The 14,657-nt window shown below is 38.9% G+C and overlaps 1 protein-coding gene across 1 annotated transcript; it reads right to left on the bottom strand.

The window, feature by feature from the left end:
• Window positions 1–7,402: 7,402 nt before the first annotated feature.
• LOC145165092 (uncharacterized) lies at window positions 7,403–8,768 on the bottom strand. Its single transcript, XM_079083719.1, has 4 exons — window positions 8,472–8,768; window positions 7,848–8,372; window positions 7,620–7,739; window positions 7,403–7,471 (listed from the first exon to the last, which is right to left on the bottom strand). Exons 1-4 carry the CDS (start codon window positions 8,766–8,768, stop codon window positions 7,403–7,405), a joined length of 1,011 nt encoding a protein of 336 aa, XP_078939845.1.
• Window positions 8,769–14,657: the final 5,889 nt, after the last annotated feature.

Below are 14,657 nucleotides of genomic sequence, written 5' to 3'. Positions count from 1 at the left end.
ATTGTATGTTATGCTATGTTAATATATGTAGTGCTAGGGGGTGAAATTGTCCCCGTAACCGATTGAGATGAATCGTAGGGTAGGTCGGGCACCCCAGAATTTCCTAGCAGGGTAGGCCGGGCACCCCAGAATTGCCTGGCAGGGGAGGTCGGGCACCCCATAATTGTCCGACAGTATGTTTCTATATATTATGTGGTATGATGGGGGAGCTCACTAAGCTTCGTACTTATGGTTTTCAGTTTTGGTTTCAAGTACTTCGTTTTCAAAGGAAAGGAGTCGGCGATCGCAGCGCATCACACTATGTTTTCCGCACATGAGATCTTTGGGATTACACTCTGATATTGTTTTATGATAACATGCTTTGATTATTGACACTTTGGTTTTGACATGGGATGTTTTTATGGATGTTTTTATATTGTTGGTTTTATAATAAGCTAATTAAAAATGAAATTTTTGGTCTTGAATTTTGGGATGTTACACAGTCATCCCGAGCTTTTCCCCTTGCTAGCGGAAGTACCTGAAACTAAAACTGAAAACTGTAAGCAAGAAGGAGTCTCCACAAACTACCATATACCATACACATAATCACATAATAACATACATTGGGCCTTGCCTGCTACATCGGGCCCCGCCCGAAATTGGACGAATCCGGCATCGGGCCCCGCCCGGCATCGGACCGAAGTTTGGGATCGGGCCCCGCCCGGCATCGGACCGAAGTCCGGTATACATATAACATATCAACAATCATATATCATAACCATATAACATAAACATATAAACATTCCTCGGGCTTGCCCCCGCATCGAACTGAATCCCGGAACACATAACATAAAAGCGAAACATTCATCGGGCTTGCCCCGACAACGGATCGAAGCCCGGAACACATAACACATAACATATAAGCTAAACATTCTCGGGCTTGCCCCGACATCGGACCGAAGCCCGGAACGTATAACAAACACATGCAAGAATCAAGAAGACATCAAGCATACAGACATTCCTCGGGCTTGCCCAGCATCAGACCTTAGTCTTGAAACATATAATCTACATTGGGTTAATCCCGGCATCGGACCTAAGTCCGGGATATGCTAACATACATAAATGGGCCGGAATTTGTGCCTTAGACCCGTTCTTACAAGAGAAGACTCACCTCCTACTGCTGAAGTCCCGAGGAATGTTTCGCTTATATGTTATGTGTTCCGGGCTTCGGACCGATGCGGGGGCAAGCCCGAGGAATATTTATATGTTTATGTTATGTGGTTATGATATATGCTTGTTGATATGTTATAAATCTCATGCTGCTGGCTGACAGATCCCCAAGTTGTCAACATCAAAACAAAACCCGATTAACCATTTGGGCTTCCTATGCATAACTCTAAAATCCCCACTTGGGGTATAAGGACCATTTTACACCTAACCTAGTTTAGTCCAAGATTATGGCCCAAACTCATACTCTGAAGGCCCAAAAGTCAAATAATCAACCAAGGACAAACTATGGCCCAAATTTCCAAATTGGGCCCAAACCCCTCACATGGTCTTACCTTAAGGCCCAACCATTTATTATGGTCAAAACACTTGGAAATCCAATGGTCCAATATGTCATAATCATTAAGGCCCAGTTATGGGCCACCTAAAGCCCAATCCAAATTAAGGTTTCTCAAATGAAATGACGATTAGGGTTAAATATCTTACTTAACCCATTAAGGACTTAACCCATTGAGGGCTTAATCCATTAAGTCCATCACTACATTAGACCATTCATACAATGTAGTTGGACATAAATAAAAATTCCAGTCTAATAGTCCAAAGACGGGTCCTGACAATTCCCAAACTAACATTCCCAGAATTAGGGTTTTCTAAACCGTAGTTAGGGTTTCCAACCCAATCACAAGCCAACTAAGTCCAGGATTAAGCTATTGGGCCGATTAGGGTTCCACTAGGCCGGACACCACCCACTTCCACCTCGGGCAGTGGTGGTCAGCGGCGGCTCACGACGGCAGGCGGGGACAGCCACCATTTCCCATGAAGGTGGTGGTGGTCACTGCCCAAAAATTGCATATACAACTTCACACCCATAAAGTACACACTCACACACAAAAACAGACACACACACACACACAACCACCCTTCACGGTGGCTGGTAGAGGCAAAAAACGGTGGCAAGGGGTGGAAGCCACCACCTGGAGGTGGTGGTAGTCGGTTTTCCGGCCATATATTGCACAAAAAACTCCAAGACCACAATAAACAGCATATAAATACTCAAACACATAACGTCCGGCCGCCCCCAAGCGGCTGACGTCGCCGGAATACCACATAAATGATGCCCAACGGGCGGCGACAGCCATAGTCGACATACCCGATGTCAAACCACCGAAAGGAACGAAGGAGAGGATAAAGAAAGATGGCAGATGACATTACCAGAAGCCTCTCGGTAGGTCGCGACCCATGTTGCAGCGAACACGCCCATTCGTCGGCCTTCAGCGGTTATCCAGGTAGCTCACGACGTCTCTTGCAGCGACGTTGTGGCGGCGCTCATCGGCGAAGCGGCATGCGGACGGTGGAGTTCAGCTCGACTGGCAGCGGCGGCCTAAGAGGCTCTCATGGTGGTGGCTGAAGTGGTGTACCATAAGGTTAGGGTTAGACGGTGGGGGAAGGGACACCAGGTTTAAGTCCTGTGTTCCTTCAAACTTTTGTCCATTTTACCAAGATCGGCCCCTCCACACCAGATCTTTTCAATTTAAACCCAAAACTTACCCTTTAGCCCCTACCTCCATAAAATCTTTTCAACTTCAATCCAATATTTACCATTCAGCCCCTCTCTTTAAGATTTTATTTCAATTTAAATCCAGAATTTACCAAACAACCCTCAACCTCCAAAATTCTTTACAAACTAATCCGGGAATTACATTTTAACCCCCAAACTCTCAATTATGACTTTTTAACCCCCAAAACTAGCGCCTTGCTAAATTACTCCGCATTTAGGGGTACTATTCATAAATAAATTTTTTTCTATTTATTTATTTAATAAATGAAATTTTATAATTCTCCCCACTTAAATTAGATTTCTTCCTCGAAATCATTCCTTACCATTCCCCACAATCCAAGAACCAAAGCAACGAGACCATTGCCTCAAGCATACAACAGCCTTCAAAAATCAACCGAAACCATCCTTCATAGGGTTCTAAAACCCAAAGATGAACGAAATCCTTGCATCATGATCACATTTACTCAATCTAAAATCTGCAGTCTCGAGATGGTCTGACTCCCTCACAGACCACCCATGCTGAGCTTTACAAAGCTTAATGTTCCTCGAATGACCGACCAATTGCACGCTTCCAGCCTTGATTGTCTCAATGCTACCATTAGGAACAAAATCACTAATCATAATCAACTGTAGAGCACTTATACTTGACAGAAGGCTTAGATAATCCTTCTAGTAGAAGATCCATCCCTGCAACGATTAGACTCAAACGAGAGTTGCGCAACAGGGTCAAACCAATTACTCTGAGTTTATTTAATCCAAATTGCATGTGACTTATCACTTCCCAATCAATTAGTTAGTCCGTCCGTACTTGCCACCCTAAAACACTAATACTGCCCAGACACCGAAACTTCCCGAAACACTGAATCGCCTGAAACACTGAACTGCCTGAAAAACTGAACTGCCCGAAACAGTATGTTGCCTCCTGGCTGCTTTGCGAAATCCATGGAGACCTCCCCGATCTCAATTCTTTTTTCAGTCACCTAAAATACCGGGTTCCAGCTTGGTTGCGGAGCCAAAAGACTCCCACACAGTCGCCCCACACGAGTTCCACATGAAATCCTCGTCTGTCTATAGTTGCCGTCAGTTTTCTTGCCACTATGGCTCTCACGACCTCCTAATCTAACCGATCAAGTCCATAAGTCGAGTCCTGACATCACCAAATCCAAAGCTAAAAGTGATTGCTACCAAAATAACTGTGGCCTTACATCCTGCCCGGTCTCCAACAACCTGCCGTTTTCTAATTCCAATCATGTTATGGTCTACCCACAATCTTGCGAACTGGCCCACACTGGTCTAATCATATGAAAGATTTCCTGAATGCTACGGGTCATCCCGCAGTCTCACAACACTTCCCCCACTATCTGCCAACCTCGTAGATGCTATAGCTACACCCGCAGACTTACAACACTCTATCACTATCTGCTAACCTTGTGAATGCTACAGCTACACCCACAGACTTACATTACTCGAGCACTATCTGTCACACACCCAAACCAGAACGGCGGAAACATTTGGGGGCGGAAGACGTCATGTCAAGTATCACAACATATGCATTATAGTAATCAAAGTACAAAAAACCATTGCATTAATAACATATAAGATTTTACATGAGTGTTTAAACATTACATATTCAAACATCAAAAGTAGATATAGTAAAAGACAAAAGACACAGCACAGCACTAGGCTGTTTTCTCAAAAGCTTCGGGAGTGTACCTATCTACTGGATTCCTGAGAATACAAGTTATTTTGAAAGAGAGGATCAATATTTAAGCTGGTGAGTTCATAAGTATTTTTGTTTTATAAAGTATACTCTATGTTCTTTGGAAAGTTTGCCTGTTCCTCTACAAATCCTATATTTTCTGCTTTGCAATTGATAAGTAGTTTTAATCCCCGAAAACCGTTCTGTTTAAGTATTATTGTACTTATAACAAGGTTTAACATAATTTTAACTATCCATAAAATTATAAGAAGAATGTTTTCCGTTTTGTTGGTGAAAAGTAGTTTTAATCCCATAAAACCGTTTTGTTAAGTATTTTTAAATCCCATAAAACCGTTATGTTAAGTAGTTTTAAATCCCATAAAACCGTTCTGTGAAGTAGTTTTAAATCCCATAAAACTGTTCTGTTTTGTTCGTGGAGAGTGATTAATATATTAGTATTTCTTAAAAATAAACTACTGGTGAATAACTACCCTATTATTAAACTGGTTAATTAGGGTTAAAATGTGATAAAGTTGTAACCATGCTGATAGACTAGAATAAACACGACGACCTTCCGGCGTCGAAACTGAATATGTAACATTTGTCACCCCTTGGCCTACCGACCAAACTGTAGCTAACAGTCGGGATGTGGGATTGTCAGTCCCGTATCGATCTATACACACAATGCCTGCTTTCCTTCCAGGAGACTCTGGTTACAAGAGTGTAACATACCAAGTATATTGCTATGTACTTGCTATGTCCTGAATACGTATCATCACATTTTGGTTTAAGTAAGATGGAATTATATTATTTTCTTGAGATAGTAGTTTAAACCTCGTATACCTATCTAGAAAATAGATTTCTCGTTTGATTCATAAATTATACCTATTATAATTTATACGTTCTATCTGAGTAGCATGATCTCTCATTAGTGTACTCCTTTGCTCAGCGTGATACAAAGGTAATGATACCGACTAAAGTAACCTTTTATATTCATATATGTATAATATATATAATTAAGAAGGAAACGACCTTCGGACAAATAACACCACCTTAAGTCCACATCCAAACAAGAAAAAGGAAATAAGACAATCCATTAGTCCTAAGCCCTTTAAGTGTTATTTATATACCTATATATATATATATATATATATATATATATATATATATATATATGGGTTTTTGTCATAGAGACCCATCTAACTTTTACTTTATGTTTTAAAAGACCATTATTGTTTTTTTTGGTCTTTATGGACCCTCAAACTCGAAAATTACCTGTCTCTTATACCCTTTACCCTAAAATTTACCCACAATTGCCGGTTATCCATTTAGTTACTACATAGGTGGACAATGTTGTCCACGTAGATACACAGTTGGGCAAGTGACGGATCAGCTTCATTAATACGCTATTTAGAGTGCCCTAAATGAAGACAAGATATTCAAGATCATTTCCATTTTATAACATTTACTTTTCAGGTCACGAATCCATAAGAATCGATTAGCTTCTCCTTCGATGGCATACTCATCTGGATCATCATCTGATAACCACACTGTTCTCGCTACTAGGAATCGTGACAACGACCTGTGCGCTTGTCGTTATCCAAAGATAAGCGTAGAAAGGATGTCGATGTCAGATAAGAATCCAGCTCGTAGATTTCATAGCTGCGTTGACTCTTTGGTAAGCATCGTCTTCTTTAAATCTGTTGTCAAGATTGTGGAATTAGGGTTTAGCATACAATGGGGATAATCTTGAGTTTAGGGTTTACTGTTCTCGATTAAGTGGATAGTGGAACGAGCTTCTGGTGTGTGTGACTGAATATTTCGTTAGTATGTTTGTTTGTAGGTGGAGATGGCAGCTGAGAAGTGTAAATACTTCAAGTGGATCGATGATGAGCTGACACCACACTACAAGAATGCTTTCAACAATCTCAAGTATGAGTTGAAACTAATGAAAGACAGTAGTTACGTTGCAAGACTAGAGAGAAGGGTAGCTTTGCTAGAGAACCTAAATGCTGAAGCCATTGCTGCTAAAGAAATTGTTGATGGTGAGCTAGCCATGGCTGTTGAAGAAAAGAAACAACTGAGGGGTGAGTTGAAGTTCATGAGGTTGAAGTTCAGGATTGCTATGATGTTTCTTGTGCTTCTTGCTGTTGTGTTGATGATGCAGAAACCAAAGGTGGTGGGATATATATGGTTGGGGCTAAGGGATTGGGCGTAGTTAATGGTTTTTGGTGGTATAGATGCTCTCCCTTTTTGTAAACTTGGGGTTTGGGATATGAAGATCTTCTCTGGTTTTTGGTGGGTAGGATATAGATTAGTATATGTATGGATGTAAATGCCCTTGTCTGGTAAATGCCCCTATAATTTAATCAACTTTTGTATGCCCCATGTACTTTTGTATCTAATGGAAACAAGCATCTTTATTTTACTATAATTTTGTTCCACTGATTGGTCTTGTTAAGTGCAATTGAATACTGATAAAAGGCATTGGTTATTGTGGACCAAAACAATTGAATATAAAACATATCACATGGGTACAACAGACAAGTGAAAGTGATTGAGTTTGTGGACCAATACATGTAAAAGGCATTGGATAAAATGAGGACCACACATGGGATCCACATCCGGATTAAAATGACAACATTTTGGGAGGAGTGTACATTTGTGGACCGACTCAAGGATTGAATATTGATAAAATAGAACAATAAGTCATAAAGACAAATTACATAGGGTTCAAACGACAGAATTAGGGGATCCATGTGAAGTTAAGTAAAGGTTCAAAAGACACAAATGTTCCACATGCAGCAACAACATAAACTATTACATAACATAAAGGTTCAAAACATGACACATGTGTAAAGAGACAAATCCTAATCTATATCCACTGCATTTGTTGTTGAGCTGCCTTCACCATTTTTCCCATACACTGCTTTTGCAAGTTATGTTTTCAAAATTCTCTCAGAAGGCTTTCTTGTTCTAACTGCAACCCCCACTCCTCTTGCTTTCACCTATAAATAAGAAAATTACCATATTACCCTTCCATTAAATAATAAAATTACCATATTACCCTTCCATTAATAATAAATTACCATATGACCCTTCCATTAATAATACTAAAAACATTGTTAGGGGTATACTTGTACAGTTTCAAAGTACCTTTTTCTTTCGAACACCATGCACTCCACCTTCACTTCTATGTACACCACCTACAACACTGTTAATTGTTCCTTGCACACCTACTGCACCACCATTCACTGACCCTTCAACTACAGATTCCTGTACAAGGTAACATGTCAATATTTAAGATTTACATATTTGCTTTGCTAAAATGACAACATCATTTCAATATACATGTGTAGTCTTGGTTATCTTTGGTCTTTTCACCCTGAGCTTAACTGGCTTACTTGTTGTGGGGCAAGTAACCTTGTTGTGGCCACGCATATGACAAGCACTGCACACAATGGGTTTACCCTTTTTTGATACCTTATGCTTCCCTATTTTCTCTGTCACATCTCTCTTCCTTTTTGTTGCAGGTCTTCCAGGCATCCTTCTTCTTTGGGGAGGTAAGGGTGGGGTGAATGATATCTCTGGCCACATGTTACTACCATTCATAGGCAAGATATGATTCAAGTATGTTTTATTGTAGTTTGCTCTGCAGAAAATAGGATCCACATATGTGTCCACATCCCTATTCAGAAATAAGATTGTAGCAACTGAATAGGCACACCCATATCCATTTAGTTGCCATAACCTACAAGAACATGTCCTGTTGTCAAGATCCACATCATAAGCTTGACCTTCATTTCTTGTCTCAAACTTGTTTAGTCCACTTGGGAGCACTTGCCAGTACCTAGCTTCAATCTTTAAACCATTTAGTAACTGCCTTATTGCAGGACTTACATCCTTTGTCTATTTCTTGTGTTTTAAGTTAAACATCATCTCCATGATATATAACCTCAACTCCTCCAACATAGTGATTATTGGTTTCCTTCTGGCCTCAACAATTACTGCATTAAAGCTTTCAGAAATACCATTCTCCACTGCAGCACATGCCCTCCCTACCTCATAAAATGCTCTTGACCAGGTCTTTGGTTCCTTCTCCATCAAGTACTTATGGGCTTCCGGACTTAACCTTTCAATTTTTTGCATGAATTCATTGAAAGATTGTGGTGTTGTTGCATTGCAAGCCTTCCAAAAAAGGTTCTCAAAAATAGCCCCTGCAAACCTCTTCTTAAAATTTGCAACAATGTGCCTTGCACATTGTCGATGCTCAACGCAAGGAAGCACATCCTTAACTGCCTCCATAAGACCCTAGTGTTGATCAGACATTAAGGTAAACCCAGTGCCCATACCTAGTTCAAGATCATCTCTGAGCAACTCCAGAAACCACATCCAATTTTCCTTATTCTCAACACACATTATTGCCCATGCAACTGGAAATATGTGGTTGCTAGCATCTCTATCCACAACACACAATAATTCCCCATTGCATACACCCTTAAGGAAACATCCATCTATATATAACACCTTTCTACAACATTCTAACCAGCCAGATTTCACATTAGCAAAACATACATAGAACGTACTGAAGTAAGTCAAACCATCAGGCATGCATTGGACATCCATTTTGACTGTTGAACCTGGATTGCTTCTTCTAATTTTCTCCCCATAAGACCATAATTTTTCATAATGCTCAATAAGAGTCCCGTCGATAAGATTCATGGCATGTGCCTTTGCTCTTCTGCATTGACTTAAACTAACTTGAATTCCAAACTTCCTGATGACCTCCAATCTCAATTGTCTAATTGTTAACTTTTGTCTATGCAAAATTTCCTTTGTATAATGCTCTCCTATCCAAGAGTATGTGACAATTGATCCTAGTTTGTAGTTTCTAGCACAATTATGCTCAATCTTCAATGACTTGATTTGAAATGACACCTCCTGCCTCATCCATGTAGCCCATAACCTGAATGGGCAAGCTCCTTTGCAACACACCACCAACAACCTTTTACTATCATTCTTCTTGAAGCATAGTTGGTATCCATTTGCCACAGCATAGTTACATAACATATTTTTCAGCTGCTTTGGACTTTCAAATTTCATCCCAAGAACAGGTAATTGCCTCTTCCATTGCATATCAGGGTTGAAAATGGAATGGATCTCAACATCTTCTTCTTCAACTTCATTGTCACCAGTATCACCTTCTGGAGGATATAACTTACTAAGAAACTCATCCCCAGTTGTCTTGTTCAAAGGTACTTTGTCAATGTCAATTAATTCATCTTCAAGACCTACATTGGGATGGGTTTCATCAGGGGCAGTGTTTTCTTCTTTTCTTGGTACACCATCATCTTCAAGGCCACTTTCATTATCTTCACTAATAACCAGATTCATGTCATCATCCCACCATTCCTCCAACCCATTCCCATTATGATCAACATAAACTGAAATTTCCCCGTATTCATACCCGCTATCTATAAACTGGGCAAGATCCAAATCATCTATAATGGGACGAATCCCTCTAGATAAAGGGATGTTAGGTAGGCAGTAATAGACATTTTTAAACTCTTCCCCGATAGCTCTATCAATAAAATCAAAATAGTCCCTTACATCCATACCTGCCCAATCACCATCAGTGAAGAGGAACGTATTCCCACCAACATACCCAGAAGGATGTCGAACAAATACACCATTGTAGTGTAGATGAACTCTCAGATATACAGCTTCGTTATCGTTCTCAGCCATGCAACAGTGAAACAATCTTCAAAGAGTAAAATACCTTTGACAGCAGCAGTGTAATCTCATTAGTGGATACGATGGTTAAAAACCCTAGTTCAAATCTCCATTCCTCTTCTTATAAAACGACTATGGAAAATGAATTAAGATTATTTACAAGTTTTTTCCACTCTGGAATTACACATTTGGCACAATTACTAATTGACCACCTAAGTCAACGACCACATCAACTTTTTAACCGGCTAAATAAATTACGAAATCAATAAGGGTATAAGAGACAGGTAATTTTCGAGTTTGAGGGTCCATAAAGACCAAAAAAACAATAATGGTCTTTTAAAACATAAAGTAAAAGTTAGATGGGTTTCTATGACAAAAACCCTATATATATACATGATTTTGACAATTATAAGTTTAAAGAGTTATAAAAAATTTTAAAAGAGTTTAACGGTATTCTAAAAAGAGTTTATGTGACTTTTAAAACAGTTAACATGACTATAAGTTATTATGGAAGTATTTAGTAATCCTTTATTGTAAAAATAACAATTAAAAGCATAAGAAAATCTTTTATGTGAGTGATATCACATGTAATTACTAAAACAATTAGCTTGTGTTCAACTTTTATCCCCCCCTAAAAAGCATTTAAAATCATTTAAAAGGTAGATTATAGCGGTATGAACTGACCTTATGTGAGTGATTCAATTGAAGACTGGGATAAGAGTGTTACTCCTACGTGTGAAGTTTCAGAGTACAAATGAGTCCTAAATAGCATATAATGATACATATAGGCATGATATTAGTGATTATAACCACAAAGGTGTGAGGGAATTAACCTAGGATGCAAGAACAACTCACCAAAGGAGGGTTGGAAGCAAGTTAGGAGGTTGAATGAGGGTTCACGACCCTAAGGATTGATCACGGCCTAAGAACACATGAAGTGTTCACGGACCACTTGAATGATCACGGCCCAACATGAATCGTTCACGACCCAATGATGAAGGTTTGAAGGGTTCACGGCCAGAACCTTGAAGATCTTGAAGTTCTAGATGAGAAGATGATGAATCAAAATGAAAGGAAGAAGGCTTTCAAGTAACAATAAGAAGAGGTGTGAGTTACTTACACTTTTGAGGTGATAGAAGGCCCTTTTGTGGATGATACTTGAGAGAGAACTCAAGTTCACGACTGAAAGGAGTAGAAATGAATGAAAAATGAAGCAAACACCTACTTATAGAGAGGAGATCACGGCCAAGAGAGAGTTCACGACCCTAGGATGGGTTCACGGCTGTGAACCTAGTTTGCGGTCGTCAACCACTTTTGAAGGTGTTCCTAGCTAGATTCCAACTCACTGATCTCAAGTACCACTTCCTAACACTCAACCCTTGAGTGTACTTGGCTTAGAAACTCTAAAACAGACCCTTAACACAGTAAAAAGGTAACAGAAACAAGTCTGACTTTTGATAGATTAGATTGACTTATAAGATAGAGATTTCAGGTTGTCACATCATCCCCCCGTTAGAGGGAATTTCATCCCAAAATTAAGTCTAAAGGATACACTTGGACGAAGGGAAAAGATGTGGATACTTACGTTTCTGATGATCCTCACGACCCCAAGTGAATTTGGGTCCTCGTTGTGCACTTTTGAGGATTTCTACGGTATCTTACACAAATTTGAGGTTCTTGTTTACCTTGATCTAATCGAGTGGGATAACAAGAGTCTCATCTGTAACGCCCGCAGATCCGGGCTAGTCAATTTAGAGACGATGAGCATCAAAAATGAGTTTTTAATGGAATATTATTTAGAAGGATTAATCTTAAGCAAGTTGTAGTATATGTTACAAGGGTTCCATACATATAAAGAACGCTGAAATCTGATTTATAACGAAGAAGTTATGGCCCGTCGAAGTTTTACGACAAAACCGGCACGGCACCGGGAGACGTAAATAGTGAATTTACGGTAGAAGACTTTTTAGCCTTAGTTATCTAAACAAAATTTGTAGTATACGTTAAACTGAGAACATACAAAAAAAGAACGCCCAAATCTGACTTCGTATGAGGAAGTTATGAATTTTCTAAGATTTGGCACAACAGTACACGACCCGAAACTCGAATTTTAGTTCGAGCGGTTTTTGGCCTACGCGACCTAAATGAGAGTTGAAGATCTCATTAATAGGAACTCAACGGTGAAAAGACAGACGAAAACGGAGTCCGTATGTAGAAGTTATGAATTTTACGCGGACATTTAACAGTATAATCTCCTCCTACTGTTAAATTTAAGATTGGTCGAGAATTAGCCGACGAAGTCTAAATGAAAGTTATAGATCTTGTTTTTACCTACGAGTGGATATAAAGAATGTCGAGAGTAGAGCTCGTATGTTAAAGATATGGACGAAACTTGGTCCCTACTCTTCGAGCGCGATAAATTCGATACAGTTTTGTAAATCTGAGATAGAATGAGAATTAAATGACGACGTCTAAATGAAAGTTGTAGTACTCGTAAATATCAACGCGTGGGTATAAAGAATGTCAAAAATGGAGTTCGTATGAACGAGTTAGAAATTATAATAACATATTTACGTATTAAAATAAAGTATAAATCATATATACGTACACATATATATACAAATGTATATATCATTAGAAAAGGTATCGACGATGCGGTTATTATAAGACTAGTGTTGAGTACTTTCAACATTATTTTAGTACAAATATCGTTAAATCTATTTAAAATAGTATTATGAAGGGGTGTTTAGTCGTTTATATAACTATAAGGTCATTAAGTAATTATGGACGGTAGTTTTTGTAAATTCAATTACTATAAATAAGAGGCTTGGGCTCTCATATTTGTTGCACCATTCTCTTGATTCAAGAGTCTTTCTCTTCTTATCCCCCGAGCATTTCGGTCCCTCGTGATTCGACTTCTATTTCTGTAGTTTTAGTATAGTAAGGTGAGCGCTGAAGCGCTGCACGAATCTTTCTTAGAAAGATTCAGCGACGAAGTTCTGCCCCTACAGAGCCCGACTCCTACCTAAAACCCCCTTGTAAGTAAGTTATGTTTATCTATTTTAATATAGCTTATATTTAAAATTAGTATTGTTATTATGAACTTATAATAAATATTTGAGCTATTATTATGACTTATATAAGTGTCGTTATAATATCTTTTTAACTACTCGCGGTACGGGGAATCTGGTTTAAAGGGCCGCATAGGGTTGTTGGATTTCAGAAGTGCTATATGCCAAAATGGTCCTGCCCTCTGGTGTTTTATGTCTGGACCCTGTCTGTACATAGTGGTTGCAAAGTATTGTTTAAACGCTTATATAATAATAATAATAAGACTAATAATTAGTCACGGTAAATATTAGACTAAAATCTAGTGCTAATAATACTAGGTTTCGTCGAAGGAAATTATTTTAAAAGTAAACGAAGCGCTGTCCGAGTACTAAGTCACCAGCTTATCAAGTGAGTGCATAGTTACTTTCATGTGTGCATATTATCTGTATACTTGCTATCTATGCTGGATGAACAATTTTATACAAGTTTTATATGATTTAAATTGTATATGTATTTATATCTACATAATATGTTGGGTAAAACATGGGTAGATGAAATATGATTTGGATGATGAGTTGAGAGGTGATATAGACCATGACGTAAGGGTGAGAGGTGGACGATGTGAGAAGCCTTGTTCCCAAATGTTGGCCCCGTCATCTAGCAGAGTATGGATGACAACCACGGAGTATTCTAGACAGTCCAGTGGAACACTAGAAGGCTCGCAACATGTAGGTGTTGTGAACGATGTGTTCACCCGACGTACTCTAAGCCATGTAGATCATGCAGACTTGGTGCCTAAACCTTGGCGATCATGCAGACTTGGTGCCAAAACCCTGGCGACTATGCGGACTTAGTGCCTGTTGTATAAACCCTGGCGACTATGCAGACCTAGTGCCTAAACCTCGGTGATGATGGACTTCGTGCCGATTCCTTAGGATGATCCTTAGGAATGAATGAACAAGAGATAATTGATTCTTAGGGTAGATCCTTAAGAGTAAATAAGATAATGGGGATGGGTAATTGTGTTAATTGTTTGATGATTAAACATAATAATTATATTATTGTGGGTTGAAAACCCTATGTACTCACCAGGTTTCCCAACCTGACCCACTCAGTTTATTTGTGTCACATGTGTCGATATGAAGTTACTTTACACTGAGAGATTTAAAAGAGATGTAGATCACTAGTGTAAATGAATGTAAGTTCTGTTTATGCTTATGTTTCTATATTAACGATGACATCCCAAATGTTTTAAAATGAATAAAAATACATTTCTTCGGAAATGCTTTGGTAACGTATTTATCATGTTTTTCTGGGAACAAATTCCGCAAGATTTTTATTAAAAGAAGTACTCTGATTTTTATAAAGCATAAACAAAATTGGTCTTTTCTGGCCGTGAAAATGGGGATG

This window comes from Lactuca virosa, chromosome 3 (genome assembly GCF_052849685.1).
Source record: "Lactuca virosa cultivar CGN04683 chromosome 3, Lactuca_virosa_CGN04683_v6, whole genome shotgun sequence".
NCBI lineage: Eukaryota > Viridiplantae > Streptophyta > Magnoliopsida > Asterales > Asteraceae > Lactuca > Lactuca virosa.
The sequence above is the reverse complement of the archived record's forward strand: the minus strand, read 5'-3'. Positions and strand labels throughout refer to the sequence as shown.